Source organism: Grampus griseus (genome assembly GCF_964374135.1).
Source record: "Grampus griseus genome assembly, chromosome: 1".
NCBI classification, from domain to species: Eukaryota; Metazoa; Chordata; class Mammalia; order Artiodactyla; family Delphinidae; genus Grampus; species Grampus griseus.
Genome location: NC_139017.1, coordinates 182,306,749 through 182,319,588, shown reverse-complemented (window position 1 = coordinate 182,319,588; position 12,840 = coordinate 182,306,749). Strand labels below are relative to the sequence as shown.

Below are 12,840 nucleotides of genomic sequence, written 5' to 3'. Positions count from 1 at the left end.
GTGGGTGACAGTGGTGGGGTGGCGATGGTGGTGGGGAGAATTTCTCAGCGGGCGTTTTCTTCTCCTCTCTGCATGGTCTCCCCTCAAGCAGAGCTGACATTCCTCTCTTGCCTCCCCTTCTCCAGGATATGCCCGTGAAGTGTTCACACTCCCTGGCTTCTATTTCAGGACATTGACTGGGTACAGACAGAGAAGCACGTGTTTGAGCAGGCATCCAGCAACCCTTTCCTGGTCGGCTTACACTCCTGCTTCCAGACAACAAGTCGGTAAGAGGAAGGGGGCGCTTCTGGGGTTCTGCTGCTCTCTGACCTGAACCGTGTGGAGGCTGTGTCGTCACGAGGTTTCTGCCGTCGTCTGCAGGGTCCTCCCGTCTGCAAGTGTGGGGGCTTTTTGGTTCCTCAGACTAGCTTCATTGTTCTCATTGGCCGGTGTCATATTAAGTAAATTTCATACAAATGAAGCTCAGTTCTTCAATTCTGTTTACAAATTATTTATTGAACGCATCCCACTGGTACAAGCATGGGGTCGGGTATTGGGACGCCCCTGTGAGCGGGAGGCCTGTCTATCTGCTTATGGATCTCACTGGTTAGTGGGATAAATGAATAAATACTAACCAGCCTCACTTAGAAGCTTTGTACATATTAGAATTCTACCTTAAAAAGGTTTGGAACTGCTGGTCCAGGATAGTCAACGTACACTCAGTTTGGAATTTTCTCGGCCAGATGACTTGAACTCACACAGTTTGTTTACTTGAAAAGTTACTGTGTTCTGGGTCGGGTGCTCAGGGCCCACCCCCAGGTGCGGTGACTTAGGAGAACTTGCAGGACACGGCACATCGTCAGACTCAGGGCTAAGGCTTACTGCTGTGGAAGGACGTAAAGGGAAACCGGGCGTGAGCTCCCGGAGTCCCTCCCTGTGGAGTCCCACAGGACACCCTGAATCCCTCCACAGGGAATTGTGAAACTCGGGGTTTACTGGGGGCGGGTCACGCAGGCACCTCTACCTAACACATGCCCAAGTCCCACACTCCCAGCCAGCAGCAGGCGTTCCGTGTAAACCGTGTTGTTCATGCAGTGTGATCACGGTGAGATACGCTTATCTCTTGGGGAAGGTTTATATCAGCGCAGGGAGCCAGTGATCGAGCGAGGGCCCGACTCTGCCAGGGCCCAGCGTGCAGCAAGCCTCTCTGCGCGACGGTCTCGCTCCTGCTCCGCCCACTCTCTGCTCGGGGCTTCGTTGTGGTCAGAGCAGTGACTCACCCCCCGACGCCCCCCGCACCCACCCCCACCTCTCTCGATCTTCAGTCCCCTGTTCCCACCGGAACTGGCGTTGCCACCTTCCCAGATCTCAGTGCTTCTGCCTCCTGAGTGGGTCTCAGACCCTCCCTTTCCCCCTGAGCCCCAGCTGCAGCCTCCTCGGGGCGTCCGGTCCCTGGGGCACCAGGCTGTCAGTTCCCCCACGTTGGAACTGAGCCATGTTTCGAGAACATAGATCTGAAGTATCCATCACCTGCTTCAGAGCCCCCCGACCACTTTCCCAATTGCTTCTGGGAGACGGTCCAGGCCCCTAGGCGTGTGGACGAGGCCCCTGCAACCAGGCTGCCCCTGGGTCCCTCTGTCCATCTTTGCCGCCCTGCCTGCCGGGCCTTTTCCCCCGCCCGGGGCTCCGGGAGGGCCCAGCATAGTGTCCGGTGCGTGTTCCTCACCTCTCTTTGGCTGTGACCAGTCTCTTGGGATTATGGGGCCCGCCCGAGGGTGTCCCCCCAACCCCACGCTTCCTAAACGTATTGTGAAACGAGTCTTGCTGTGTTTTTCAGTTAACTTCACTGTATGAACTTGTAGGGCGTGGATGTACAAGGGTCAGGTGTTTCAGCCTCACTTCCAGCCCTGTTACAGGAGCACAGCGCTTTCTGCACTCACGTCCCGGAAATCCGCCGGCTCACGTGTTCCCAGGTGCGTTAAGGTTAGAATTGGAAACAAAAACCATCCCGCAGGTGTTTCTGTGTGAGCCCCGCGATGCAGGTGCGCACGGTAGCGCCTTTCCAAACTGACGTGAGAAGCTGTGTACGGCCTTCGCACTCACAGCCGGGAGGCATCCCCGGAGCCATTAGCATCCGCGTCTAGTTCCTTTGCCTCCCACTTCTATGGAATCCGTCAGTGACGTCTAGAAGCACCTGAGACCTGGTTAGTCCGGATAGGTGTCTTTCCGGGCTGTTTCCACGCGCCTGCTTTGACGCCGGTTTATGATATACGCCTGTCCCCCACCACCCACGGTGTGAGCTCCCTGAGAGCAGGGCCGGGTGGGGTGTTTCGTGCTCCCAGCAGTTGGTTCATACCTGGCACCTCACAGGCAGTTGTGGTGTTGAAAGATAATTTTCTTAAGGTACAGTCGTGTCCTTGGTACAGATATAAAGTGAGCGTGTGTCAGCATTTATGTGACTCACTGATTAATGAGGGACTCGTCAGAGGTTACAGCCCGCTCACAGGAGAATTCAAGTTCCCGCACACGTCGGGTGACGGGGACCCTGGGACTGGCCGATGCCTGGTGCCGAGCCGGCCGGGAGGCCGGGAGGGGCCCCACCAGGCAGACTTCCTTTGCGAGTCTGTGGATGGCACTGTTGGTGTAGAACGCACCCGGTTGGAAAGTGGCTCAGAGACGGAGGGAGAGCCCAGAAGCCGTGCCCTGGGAGGGAGGTGGCAGCAGAGCCTGGCTCCTCCGGAGACCCCGTCCTCATTTCGGTCTTTCAAAGCCTTTTGTGGTTCTCCTGACAGTGGTACCAGCAGAGGCTTGGAGCCGACAGCTGGGCTTCGCTTGCCAGCCCCCCTTACTGTTCGGGCGACCTCGCACAGGGCACCCTCTCTGGGCCCCGTCTCAGCCCTGGGACAGGGAATGGCAGGGATGCCCACCTCAGGGGCTGTGGCTGTGGGTCCGTCAGTGGAACGTTTACAGCCAGGAAGGTCCCGCTCCCGGGGAACCGTGAATGATGTAAGCTTCGGCTGAAAGGGCCTCTCTTCTTGGGGCTGCTGGGCCTTGGAACAAACAGACGGAACCTCGTGTCTGAGCCCGCGAGGACATAGGAGCCAGCAGCTGCCCCGCCCCACGTTGGGCGGCTCTCGGCACCGCGCCCACTGCTGCTGGTGAATGAGGAGCGAGGCCACTGGAGTCGGGAACTGGGAGGTGGGTGGGCAGGGTGGCAGCGGGGACGTGGCTGGGATGGGCGTGCGGGCCACCTCGACTCTTCCCGTGGGCTCCTCGCCGAGCTGCCGCCCCGAGGGCCTGCCGTGGTGCCGGGAGCCGGCGGAGCCCTTGCAGCGCCACTGAACACAGCGGACACCCGCTCCACTCCGGAGCTGCGCCCGCGGGCCGCCACCAGCAAAACTCTGGTAAATAAGACACAGTTTCTCACCAGCAGTTATCGGAAGGGGGTCTCCGGATGGGAAGAAAACAAGCATTTCTTTTTTCTCCCCAAATCCAGTAGTGCCATCCGGCTCTGCCATGTTCCATGTTCACTCATGGACGTGCAGCCCCGAGCATTACAGTCACTAATGTCGCTACGTGTATACACAGGGTACAGAGCACCACGCGTGTACAAACATATGCAGATGGTACAGTGGGGTTTTATTTTTATTTTTAATTTTTTTATAAATGTATTTATTTATGTATGTATTTATTTATTATTTTTGGCCGCGTTGGGTCTTCGTTGCTGCTCACGGGCTTTCTCTAGTTGTGGCGAGCGGGGGCTGCTCTTCGTTGCGGTGCGCGGGCTTCTCATTGCGGTGGCTTCTCTTGTTGCGGAGCACGGGCTCTAGGCGCACGGGCTTCAGTAGCTGTGGCGCGTGGGCTCAGTAGTTGTGGCTCGCGGGCTCTAGAGCACAGGCTCAGTAGCTGTGGCGCATGGGCTTAGTTGCTCTGCGGCGTGTGGGATCTTCCCAGACCTGGGCTTGAACCCATGACCGCTGCGTTGGCAGGTGGATTCCTAACCACTGCGCCACCAGGGAAGTCCCACAGTGGGGTTTTAGTGTAAAATAAACATCTGTGTTACGGAAAAACCATTGTTCGTATCCACACAGCCCATCTTTTCTATACAACAGCCAAAATTAACTCCGAAATGGCCAAAACAGGGGAAACGGCTTCAGTTTACGCTATTGTGGGGAAAATGGGTGATCGAGAGATGGTGGCTGGAAATCTATGTCTCCCTCCCCCAGCCCCCCACGTTAGATTGTAGTTTGGGGACCTTTTTCTCGCTTCTGCGTGATCTCAGATCCCAGATGAGCAAGCCACCAGCAAAGTGTTTGCAGTCAACTTGCTGTTCCAACGTAAAGCCTTTTAACCGTTGGCCGATTGGTTGTCTATGCTCACGTGCGGCCGCGGGCGCTTCTCACCCTTTAAAGAACACAGCGGCTGTGCCTTGTTTGCGGTGCCCGCCTAGACGCTAAGCTCGGTTCTTCCTGGTTCCCGGTGGCTTCGAGATGTGAAACGCCTTGCGTGTTGGCCTTTGTAAATCGCACCTGAGGACTCACCTGCAGCTCTGGAGAGACCTCAGCCTGGACGGGGTCCCAGGGCCCCATATAGGGGGGCCGCAACGCACACGTGTACCCTGGGAACGCCGCCAAGGCGGGGCGGGGTGGGGGCAGAACCCACGAGGGACGGTCGCACGGGTGTGTCCCAGGGGAGGCGGCTGTGCTGGGGAAGGATGAGGAAAGCCTTGACGGTGGGACGGCTTCCGAAAGCACCACGGTCCTCAGCGGGGGACGCAGGACCTGCTGGGCGAGGAGGCCTGAGGGAGGCCTAGAGGGGGACGAGGATGGTGAGTTCGCCCAATGCCAGGGAGAGCGTGGCAGGACTGACGAACGCTTGGCGCTGCTGGGGCGGCAGGCGGGGTCTGACGTGGAGAGCTGGGGGCGCGGGGCGAGCACGTGTCCAGTGGGCGGTGTGGACGTGGGGCTGGGAAGCGGGAGCCGAGGGGGAGCCGGGGCCACGTGAGTTGTCGCCACGGTGAGGAGCTGGCGGGCCTGCGGTGAGCAGACCCCGGGCCCAGTCTGACCTCCGCCCGCTCCTGATGGAGGGTCAGGGAGATCCGGTTCCCGGGGGCCCTGGTGGTGGTCACGGGACACCTGTGACATCTGCGTGAGGATGCGCCCACGGGGCCGTGCACGCGGCAGGAGTCATCCGCGACCTTGAGGGGCAGGTGCTCCCTCCTTGGGAACGTGAGTCACTGTACTTTCCAAAGGCAGTACTTGTGTTCCAGTCATAGTTTCAACCCGGAATAGAAAGTGCGGCGCTGAGTGACAGTGGGCGTGGGTGGAGCCACGTCAGCCTCTGTTCTCCACCTGGATCCCCTGCATCCCCTAAAACGGTCCGGACACAGCCCTGACCCCTCAGGCTACCAAGCAGGGCCCCTCGGGCTAGACTGCCCGGCACGAGGGCGCGCGTGGGGAGAAGTGAGTCGAGACTCCCCGGAACACTCAGGAGGTTTCAGGACTTCACTGTATTTTTCCATCGTTTCCATCTCTCTGGAAACACTGTGGTAGCTGTTGTGGATCACGCCACAGCCCCGGACAGTGAGGGACCCTTGGGGCATGGCCTCCGTCCGCCTAGCGCAGGGGCCTGAGTCCTCCTGCCGCTGTGCCCACACATGGCCTTCACTGAGTGTGATTCCTTCTTTCTTCCTAATCTGGTGGCGACTGGCTGCTTTCAGACCAGGGCAAGTGGGTGGTGGGGACATGTTATTACCGCGTGCTTGGGGACGGGCGTGCACGGGCGTGGGACGTGCTCTCCGTGAGTGGGCGTCCTCGGACCATCCCGTTAGGATGCGGTGACTCCGGTGCCCCACGCAGCCACTGCCTGACTGAGATGACGTCCTGTCCAGCTGCACGCCTCCCCTGGACAGGGCCTCGCTAGAGCCGGGCATGGGGGCTCCTTTGGTCGAAGTAACTGTCAGGACCAGGCCTGAAATTGCGCTTCTGCCAACTATTAAACGACATCAGAAACCACGTAAAAGAGTAGCTCCTTTTTTCAAAAAAACGACGCCATTTCAAAACGCAGGAGAGTGGAGGAGGAAGGAGCTTTGTGCGCACTGCCCGGCCTTGTCACCGGCACGTTCTGCTGCTTGTTTTCCCTTCTGCTGTTTATTTCTCCATGTGGACTTTGGAGTCAACCTGTCCAGCTCCGGAAAGGAAGACGGGGCATCCTTAGGGTGCAGGCGCTTCCTGCTCGGTCACGTGGTTTCCCTTTTCATCTGCTCTTTCGGGAGATCTTAGTTTTTCTTCGTGCAGAGTTTTCAGTTCCTCGCTTCATCTTGTCCTGAGTGTTTCCCTCTTCTGTTTCTACTGTAAGGGAGGCCTTTTCTTCCATTAGAGCAACAAGCAACGTAACGCGGTTTCTGCACATTGATTTCGGGCCCTTTGCCTCATGATTCTCTTTCTCCGGTAAATTTCAGGTGGTTTTCTTGGATTTCCGGCTGTGCAGTGATAACATCTGCAGACGATGCTGTTACCCCCTCCTTCCCGATTCGTGCCCCTCTAATGACATCAGCCGGTACCTACCACATTTGGGGACTGGTGGTGGTGGACAAACCTGTCCCCTTCCTGACCCCAAGGGGACGCGTCTGGTGTTGGCACTGAGGGCCCAGCGCCAGCTGCCGTGGGCCAGCGGGGTGTCAGGAATGCAGAACCAGACCGCGCTGGCATTCCAGTCAAATGTGTTGACGTTTGCTACACCAAGGGGCCCAGGGGCACTGGGGGAGGCAGGGAGCAGCAGGGACCAGCGTCTCCACCTGTGGCCATCGCCCTGAGTTCCGGGTCCACAGGGGCCCCGTCTGACAAGGCTGGAGGCTAAGGAGGTGCTGCCCCTGTCTGGCTTTTGGGAACAGGCTCACCCCCTGCGGACTCCTGGACCCCATCATCCCATCTCCCCCAGAGCCTCAGAAACGCAGCTCAGAGACTCCCAGTGGGGAGGTTACAGACACGCCAGTAACCGGCGTGGAGTTACAGTTTGTCTGAAGGAAGTTTACACCTCTTTTTATTTTATTGTCAAGAAAGAATATGGAATTTTTCCGAAGGTCTTCTCACCGTTTATGGGGGTGATTGTTATGACTTTTACTCCTCGGGGCCTCCTAAAATGATGAATTGTATCATTAGAACCTATTTCCCAGGGTTGAACTCTCCTTGAATTCCTGGGGAAACGCATGCCTGGTCTTAGTGTACAGTTTTGTTAATGTCCTTTTGAATTCAGTTTTCTGATCTTATTTAGGAGTTTTTCATTGATGTTTTCTGATCCATCTATAGTTCCCCTTATACAATCTTTATTAGATTTCTGCATTTTCCTTATTTTTTTTACTCTCTGGAACATTCTAAATCTCATTGCAATGATCTCTTGGCAGGATTCCCTGAATCTGCTGGGGCCTGTGGTGTTTCAGAGGGCAGCTTCCCTCTCTCCACCACCCAACTGCGTTTGCTGTAATTGTTATGTCTTTTAGGTGTGCCACCCTCCCGCCGGTCCTTCTGTAGCTGCTTCGCGGTTTTGGTCTCTCCTGCTTTGCTCGATTCCATCATGAGGCACAACTCCCGAGTCTGGGAAGGGCTGGAGTTCACGTTCCGTGCGTCCTTCATGTGTGACAGCACAGGCGCTTGAGCCAGGCTTAGCCAGGTCCCCTTGCCCTCAAACGCAGACGGGTGCTTGGTGGTGTGTCCGTCCAGCACGCGCCGTCCACAGGGAGATGGAGACAAGCTGTTCGTCCCCCCGCTCCGAGAGGAGGTTTTTCTGGGCCTGGAGTTGCCAGCTTCCCTGCTCTGTAGGCAGCTGCCCCGGAGCCGTGGGCTGTATCTGGTTTGCATGCTCACCGCGATCGCTGTGAGCATCCTTCTGACTCAGGGTTTTGGTTCGGACCGTGTCTGTCCTGGGGCTTGCCTTGCGTTTCTGATTTTCATCCGGGAATGAGGGTGGTCTCTCCCGAGATGCTCCCTTTGGCCCTCAGCCTCCTTTCCTGTCTGTCGTTCATTGTCGGGAGCCCAGGTGCTTGTCTGCTTTCTCTTTTCCTTTCTTCGGTCCCTGAGCTCCACTGGGGGGCAGCCACCCCTGTGATGGGGGGTCGGTAACTGGCGGTGGGGCTCCAGGCTTGCGTTCTGGATTCATCCAGATCGGCCGCTACCAGATCTTATTAGACAGTAACTGTGTGATGCTGGGAAAGCTGTTTCACCTCCACTGCCTCGGTGTCCCCGTCTGTAAAGTAGGGAAACTCCTAGAACCTACCGCACGGTTCTCAGGTTAAGTTTTATACACAGATGTGCTTGGAACAGTGCCTGACGTTTTGTGAGGGCTGTAAAGTCTGCTGTTCTTGTTATTTTTGACACCAGCGGGGTCGACACTTTTTTTCAAAAGACCAGATAGTAAGTATTTTCACCTTTGAGGGCCACATGGTCTCTGTGGCAGCTACTCACTGGGGTTCAGACAGACAAAGACAGTGTTCCGATAAAGCTTTATTGACAGACATGGGTGGGGGGCCAGATGCAGCCAGCTGCTGGTGTCCATGTGGCATTACCTCTTGATCTCAGCACACTGTCCCATGCCATCGGTGTCCCCTCTGAGCGAGGTATGGGGCTGGTGGCTTTTTTAATATATATATAAATTTGTTTATTTATTTTTGGCTGCATTGGGTCTTCGTTGCTGCACGCGGGCATTCTCTAGTTGCGGCAAGTGGGGGCTACTCTTCATTGCAGTGCACGGGCTTCTCATTGCAGTGGCTTCTCTTTTTGCGGAGCACGGGCTCTAGGTGCACGGGCTTCAGTAGTTGTGGCACACAGGCTCAGTAGTTGTGGCACGTGGGCTCAGTAGTTGTGGTGCACGTGGCATGTGGGATCTTACCGGACCAGGGCTTGAACCCATGTCCCCTGAATTGGCAGGTGGATTCTTAACCACTGCACCACCAGGGAAGCCTGGGGCTGGTGTTTTATCCCATGGGGGCTGTGGGGAGGTAGGGGCCTGGCCTGACTCATCCCCGAGCTGAGGAGAGCATCTCCCATGCAGATGGGGCCACGGTCCCCTCTTCCCCTGCCCCCAGCACCCTCAGCCATCGGGCAGGCCCCACATCCCAGGTTTTCCTCGGGTGATGGGGGTCAGGCAGGTAGGGCCGGCCTCTGGCCTCTGCTCCTGCCCTGGTCCCAGCCTGTGAGTTGACTGTGGTGTTTACTCCCCTTGCTGTCTCCAGCTCTTGATGAATCCTGTTTTGCGAGGTTTTACTATATTTTGCACATTTTGTGAAGTACCGAGGAAACGTAAGCTGCTGTCTCGGCCCCAGGGGTGGCTTCTTTCCCATCCTGGCATCACACACGTGCCAACTCTGCCTGCGCCATGGCAGAGCCCCGGGCGTGAAGCCCAGAGACGGCCTTCGGCTGCGCTTGGCCATGGACATCGGGGCGTTTTGTCATAGCAGCCAGCTTGTCTGAGTCACACAAAGCCTTGTCATCAGAGTGAATCAGCCCCTGGCGGCTCTGGTGGGGTTCTGCGCTAAAGAAATGCTGAAAGTGGTACACCTGAAACTAACACAACATTGTAAATCCAGTGTACTCCTGTAAAAACCAAAGAGGAAAAAGAAAAAGTGCAATGTTGGAAGTAGTATTAAGATTTATTTGTAGAACGAAAAAATTCTTCAGATACACAGTTGCTTTAAGAACAAAAACCATCCTGCTCTGTTCTTGCAGCTGATCAGTTTCACAAATGAAATAAATTCCTTGATCGGCAAGTTACCTGAGACCCGGGGCCCCAGGTGACAGCCACAGACCAGCTGAACGTGTCCCCGCGTCCACGCGTAGAGATGCGGCTTCTCTTGAAACTGCCTTGACGGTCTTTCCCCTGGATACAGAAGGGAAACTACCATTGCCGCTTCTTCTCTGGGTTCTTAAATGTCCCCTTAAATCTCTTCTGCTCCCTAAGCCGTCCTGCTGGTGTCTGTCTCCAGAACTGGTGTATTTCTTTCTGTCCCTGTGTGGGCGGCCACATCCGTTTCCTGGGGAGCACCCACGTTGGGGTGAACACACCTCCTGGGGCTGCATGATTCCGGGTCCTGGTGGCAAATACCGTCCTGTGCTTTGATGTCACAGAGTTGTTAGTAAATGGTTTTTTTTAAAACCCTTCGGTCTTAGGCCTCTCCCCAGGGGTCGAGGACCTGCATAGCACTTCCCTCAGGGTAGCTGCCAGGATCAGACGTGCACACACGTTGGAATAGTGCCCGACGGTCAGCGGGGGCTGTACAGCTGTCGTTTGTCCTTGCTGTTTGTAGCTGGTTGGCAAGCTTTTTCCGTCTCTCACCTCTGTTGTAGTGTGAAAGCGGCCACAGGCAAGATGTGCGTGAGCACAATCTGTCTGCAAAGCGGGTGGACCCGCGTCAGGGCCAGGGTTCCTGGACCCTTTCCGGGAGCATCCTTTGGAGGCGGGGGAGCCGCTTTGCCCCCACAGAGGAGCTGGGTTTTCTCCAGGATGACAGGGAAGGCTCTGGCTACCCACCCAGTGTTCAGGCTTTTGTCTCCATTTCTGCTATTTATGTATTTAGGAGTTGTTTCTAGTCTAAACATGTAATCAGAGAGTTGGAAGGCGATTTGCAGCTTGTTCACTTGCCCCGTGTTAAAGGACGTCATCACTGAATCAGGGATGCAGACAGGCTGGGGGGCTGGCGGGTTTGCTCCCCTCCGTCTGTGCTCCCAACTCCCCAGAAGCGCCCCAGAGGAGCCGTTGACCTAAAAATCCGCGAGCTGCCCTCAGCAGGGTATTTCTGGAAAATCGTGTGGGAATTTAATTTTGAAAATGGAACCTTATTAAATGTGAGAAGGATCTTATCAGAAAAGCAACCACATGGTAAATGGTAAATTTGGAGACTTGAAGGGCCCTGCCTGCATCCGGAGGACGGATCTGTCAATCCCAGGGATCCTCCCGCCGGCAGCCCCGACCCCGCTGCCCCCAACACCCCTCCTGGAGGGCAGCCGGCATCGCTCCCGGTGGCCAGGTCAGCAAGCCTGACCCTCCCCCTTGGGACCTGCTGTTCAGGGAGGGTCCCACCCACTCCTTCCCGTCCTGGCTGCCCAGCCCACTGGCAATCTTGCGGCCTCTGCCTCAGGCCCTCCTGGCCAGCGCACCTGTGCTCTCACCTGGGCACCTCCTCCCCCTTCCGCCTGCCCGTCCGCCCTTCCTGGGGTGCATCCAGACGGCGGCCAGAGGGTCCTTCGCATCACCTGGTTTGTGCCTCTGCCCTCTGGCTTCCCCTTGGCCTACAGGGTGGTCCCTCAGCTCTCCGCCCTCCCCCGTGGCCCCTCCCGTCCCCCCACCACCCGGGCTTCTGCTCCCTGGGGAGGCCTTCTGCGGCCACCCAGACACATAGTGCCCTCCCTGCCCCAGTGGGCCTCCGGCCACCAGCCCTGCCTTATTTTTAACTTTTTTAACCAAAGGCAGGCCTGGCACCCCTGGGAGAACAAATAACTGTGTTGGACGCAGCGAGTGGCGAGTTTCTCTCCTGAGTTTTACTGCATTGGGGTCAGAGCTGAGCGGCTCCCCTCTGACCCCAGAGCGGGGCGGGCAGCCCCGGTCACCGCCTTCCCTGGGCCTCTCAGGAGGGTGACCGGCCAGAGAGGGGGACCCCTGGGGGTCCCGGCCGCGCCTGTGACCCTGGCCTCCCCGCCACGTGTCCCACAGGTTGTTCCTGGTCATCGAGTACGTCAACGGGGGCGACCTCATGTTTCACATGCAGAGGCAGAGGAAGCTGCCCGAGGAGCACGCCAGGTGGGTGCAGCCGGGGGCCGGGGGGAGCCTGGGGGGTCGGGAGGAGGGAAGTGGATTTGGGGAAGGGGCACAGGGGGTCACTGCCCCCCGCCAGGGGCCAGGCCAGAGCCGGGAGGGTCCTGGGAGTGGCCGACCCCCCGGAGCGCTGCGTGTGCGGTGGCGCCGTGCTTTCCCCTGTTTCTGAAACGGGGTGAACGTCCCGACCATCAGCTTAGCCGCCTGGACGGCAGGGCCGCTCCCCGCCATCTGCACGGATGCACAGCAGGGGCTCTCCTGGAAGAGGAAGACCATCTCCATTTCTTTCTAAATGACTCTCAGGGACACTGACCCCATCACTGCCGTACAGCCTTGGCCTCACGGGCGGGTGGGGCGTTTATTTCCACCCCGTACGTAGCTCTTTCCTGTTTTCCATATTTTTCTCTTTTCCTCATTTCCTCACTGGAAAATAATTCCACGCGGCATCATGAGTCACCGTAGATCCTTTCTGGGGGGAGGCGGGTAGTCATTGGAGAAGAGCGAGCCCCACACGCTCATGTCCTCTTTTCCTAATTGTGGTAAAATACACATAAGATAAAATTACTGTCTCGTTGCATTTATTTATAAGTTCGCAGCTCAGTGGCGTTAAGCACATTCGTGGTGTTTACAACCATCACCACCGTCACCTCCAGAACTTTCTCATCTTCCCAAACCGACGCTCTGGCCCCATGAGACACTCACTCCCCACCCCTCCCCCAGCCCCGGCCGCCACCCTCCTACTTTCTGTCTCTATGAATCGCCTCCAGGGACCTCGTAGAAGCGGGATCACGTAGGATGTGGCCTTCCGTGCCTGGCTTATTTCACTCAGCATCGTGGCCTCAAGGTCCACGCACGCCGGAGCAGGTGTCAGAATCTCCTCCCTTTTTAGGGCTGAATATTACTGCATTGTGTCAATGGACCACATTTTGTTTATCCATCATCTGACAATGGACACTTGTGTTGCTTCTGTGTTTTAGCCACAGTGAATAGCGCTGCTGTGAACATGGGGGTACAAATAACCATTCGAGTCCCTGTTTTCAGTTCTTTTGGATGTATACG

The 12,840-nt window shown here is 57.0% G+C and overlaps 1 protein-coding gene across 3 annotated transcripts in view; it reads left to right on the top strand.

Annotated features, from left to right (window-relative positions):
* Nucleotides 1-12,840, top strand: part of PRKCZ (protein kinase C zeta) — a 97,980-nt gene that overhangs the window by 78,253 nt on the left and 6,887 nt on the right. For all 3 annotated transcript variants that reach the window (XM_082660363.1, XM_082660365.1, XM_082660364.1), the window contains 2 exons: nt 169-266; nt 11,680-11,766. In XM_082660363.1, coding sequence (XP_082516489.1) covers nt 169-266; nt 11,680-11,766 — 185 coding nt within the window. The remainder of the gene's footprint in view (nt 1-168; nt 267-11,679; nt 11,767-12,840) is intronic.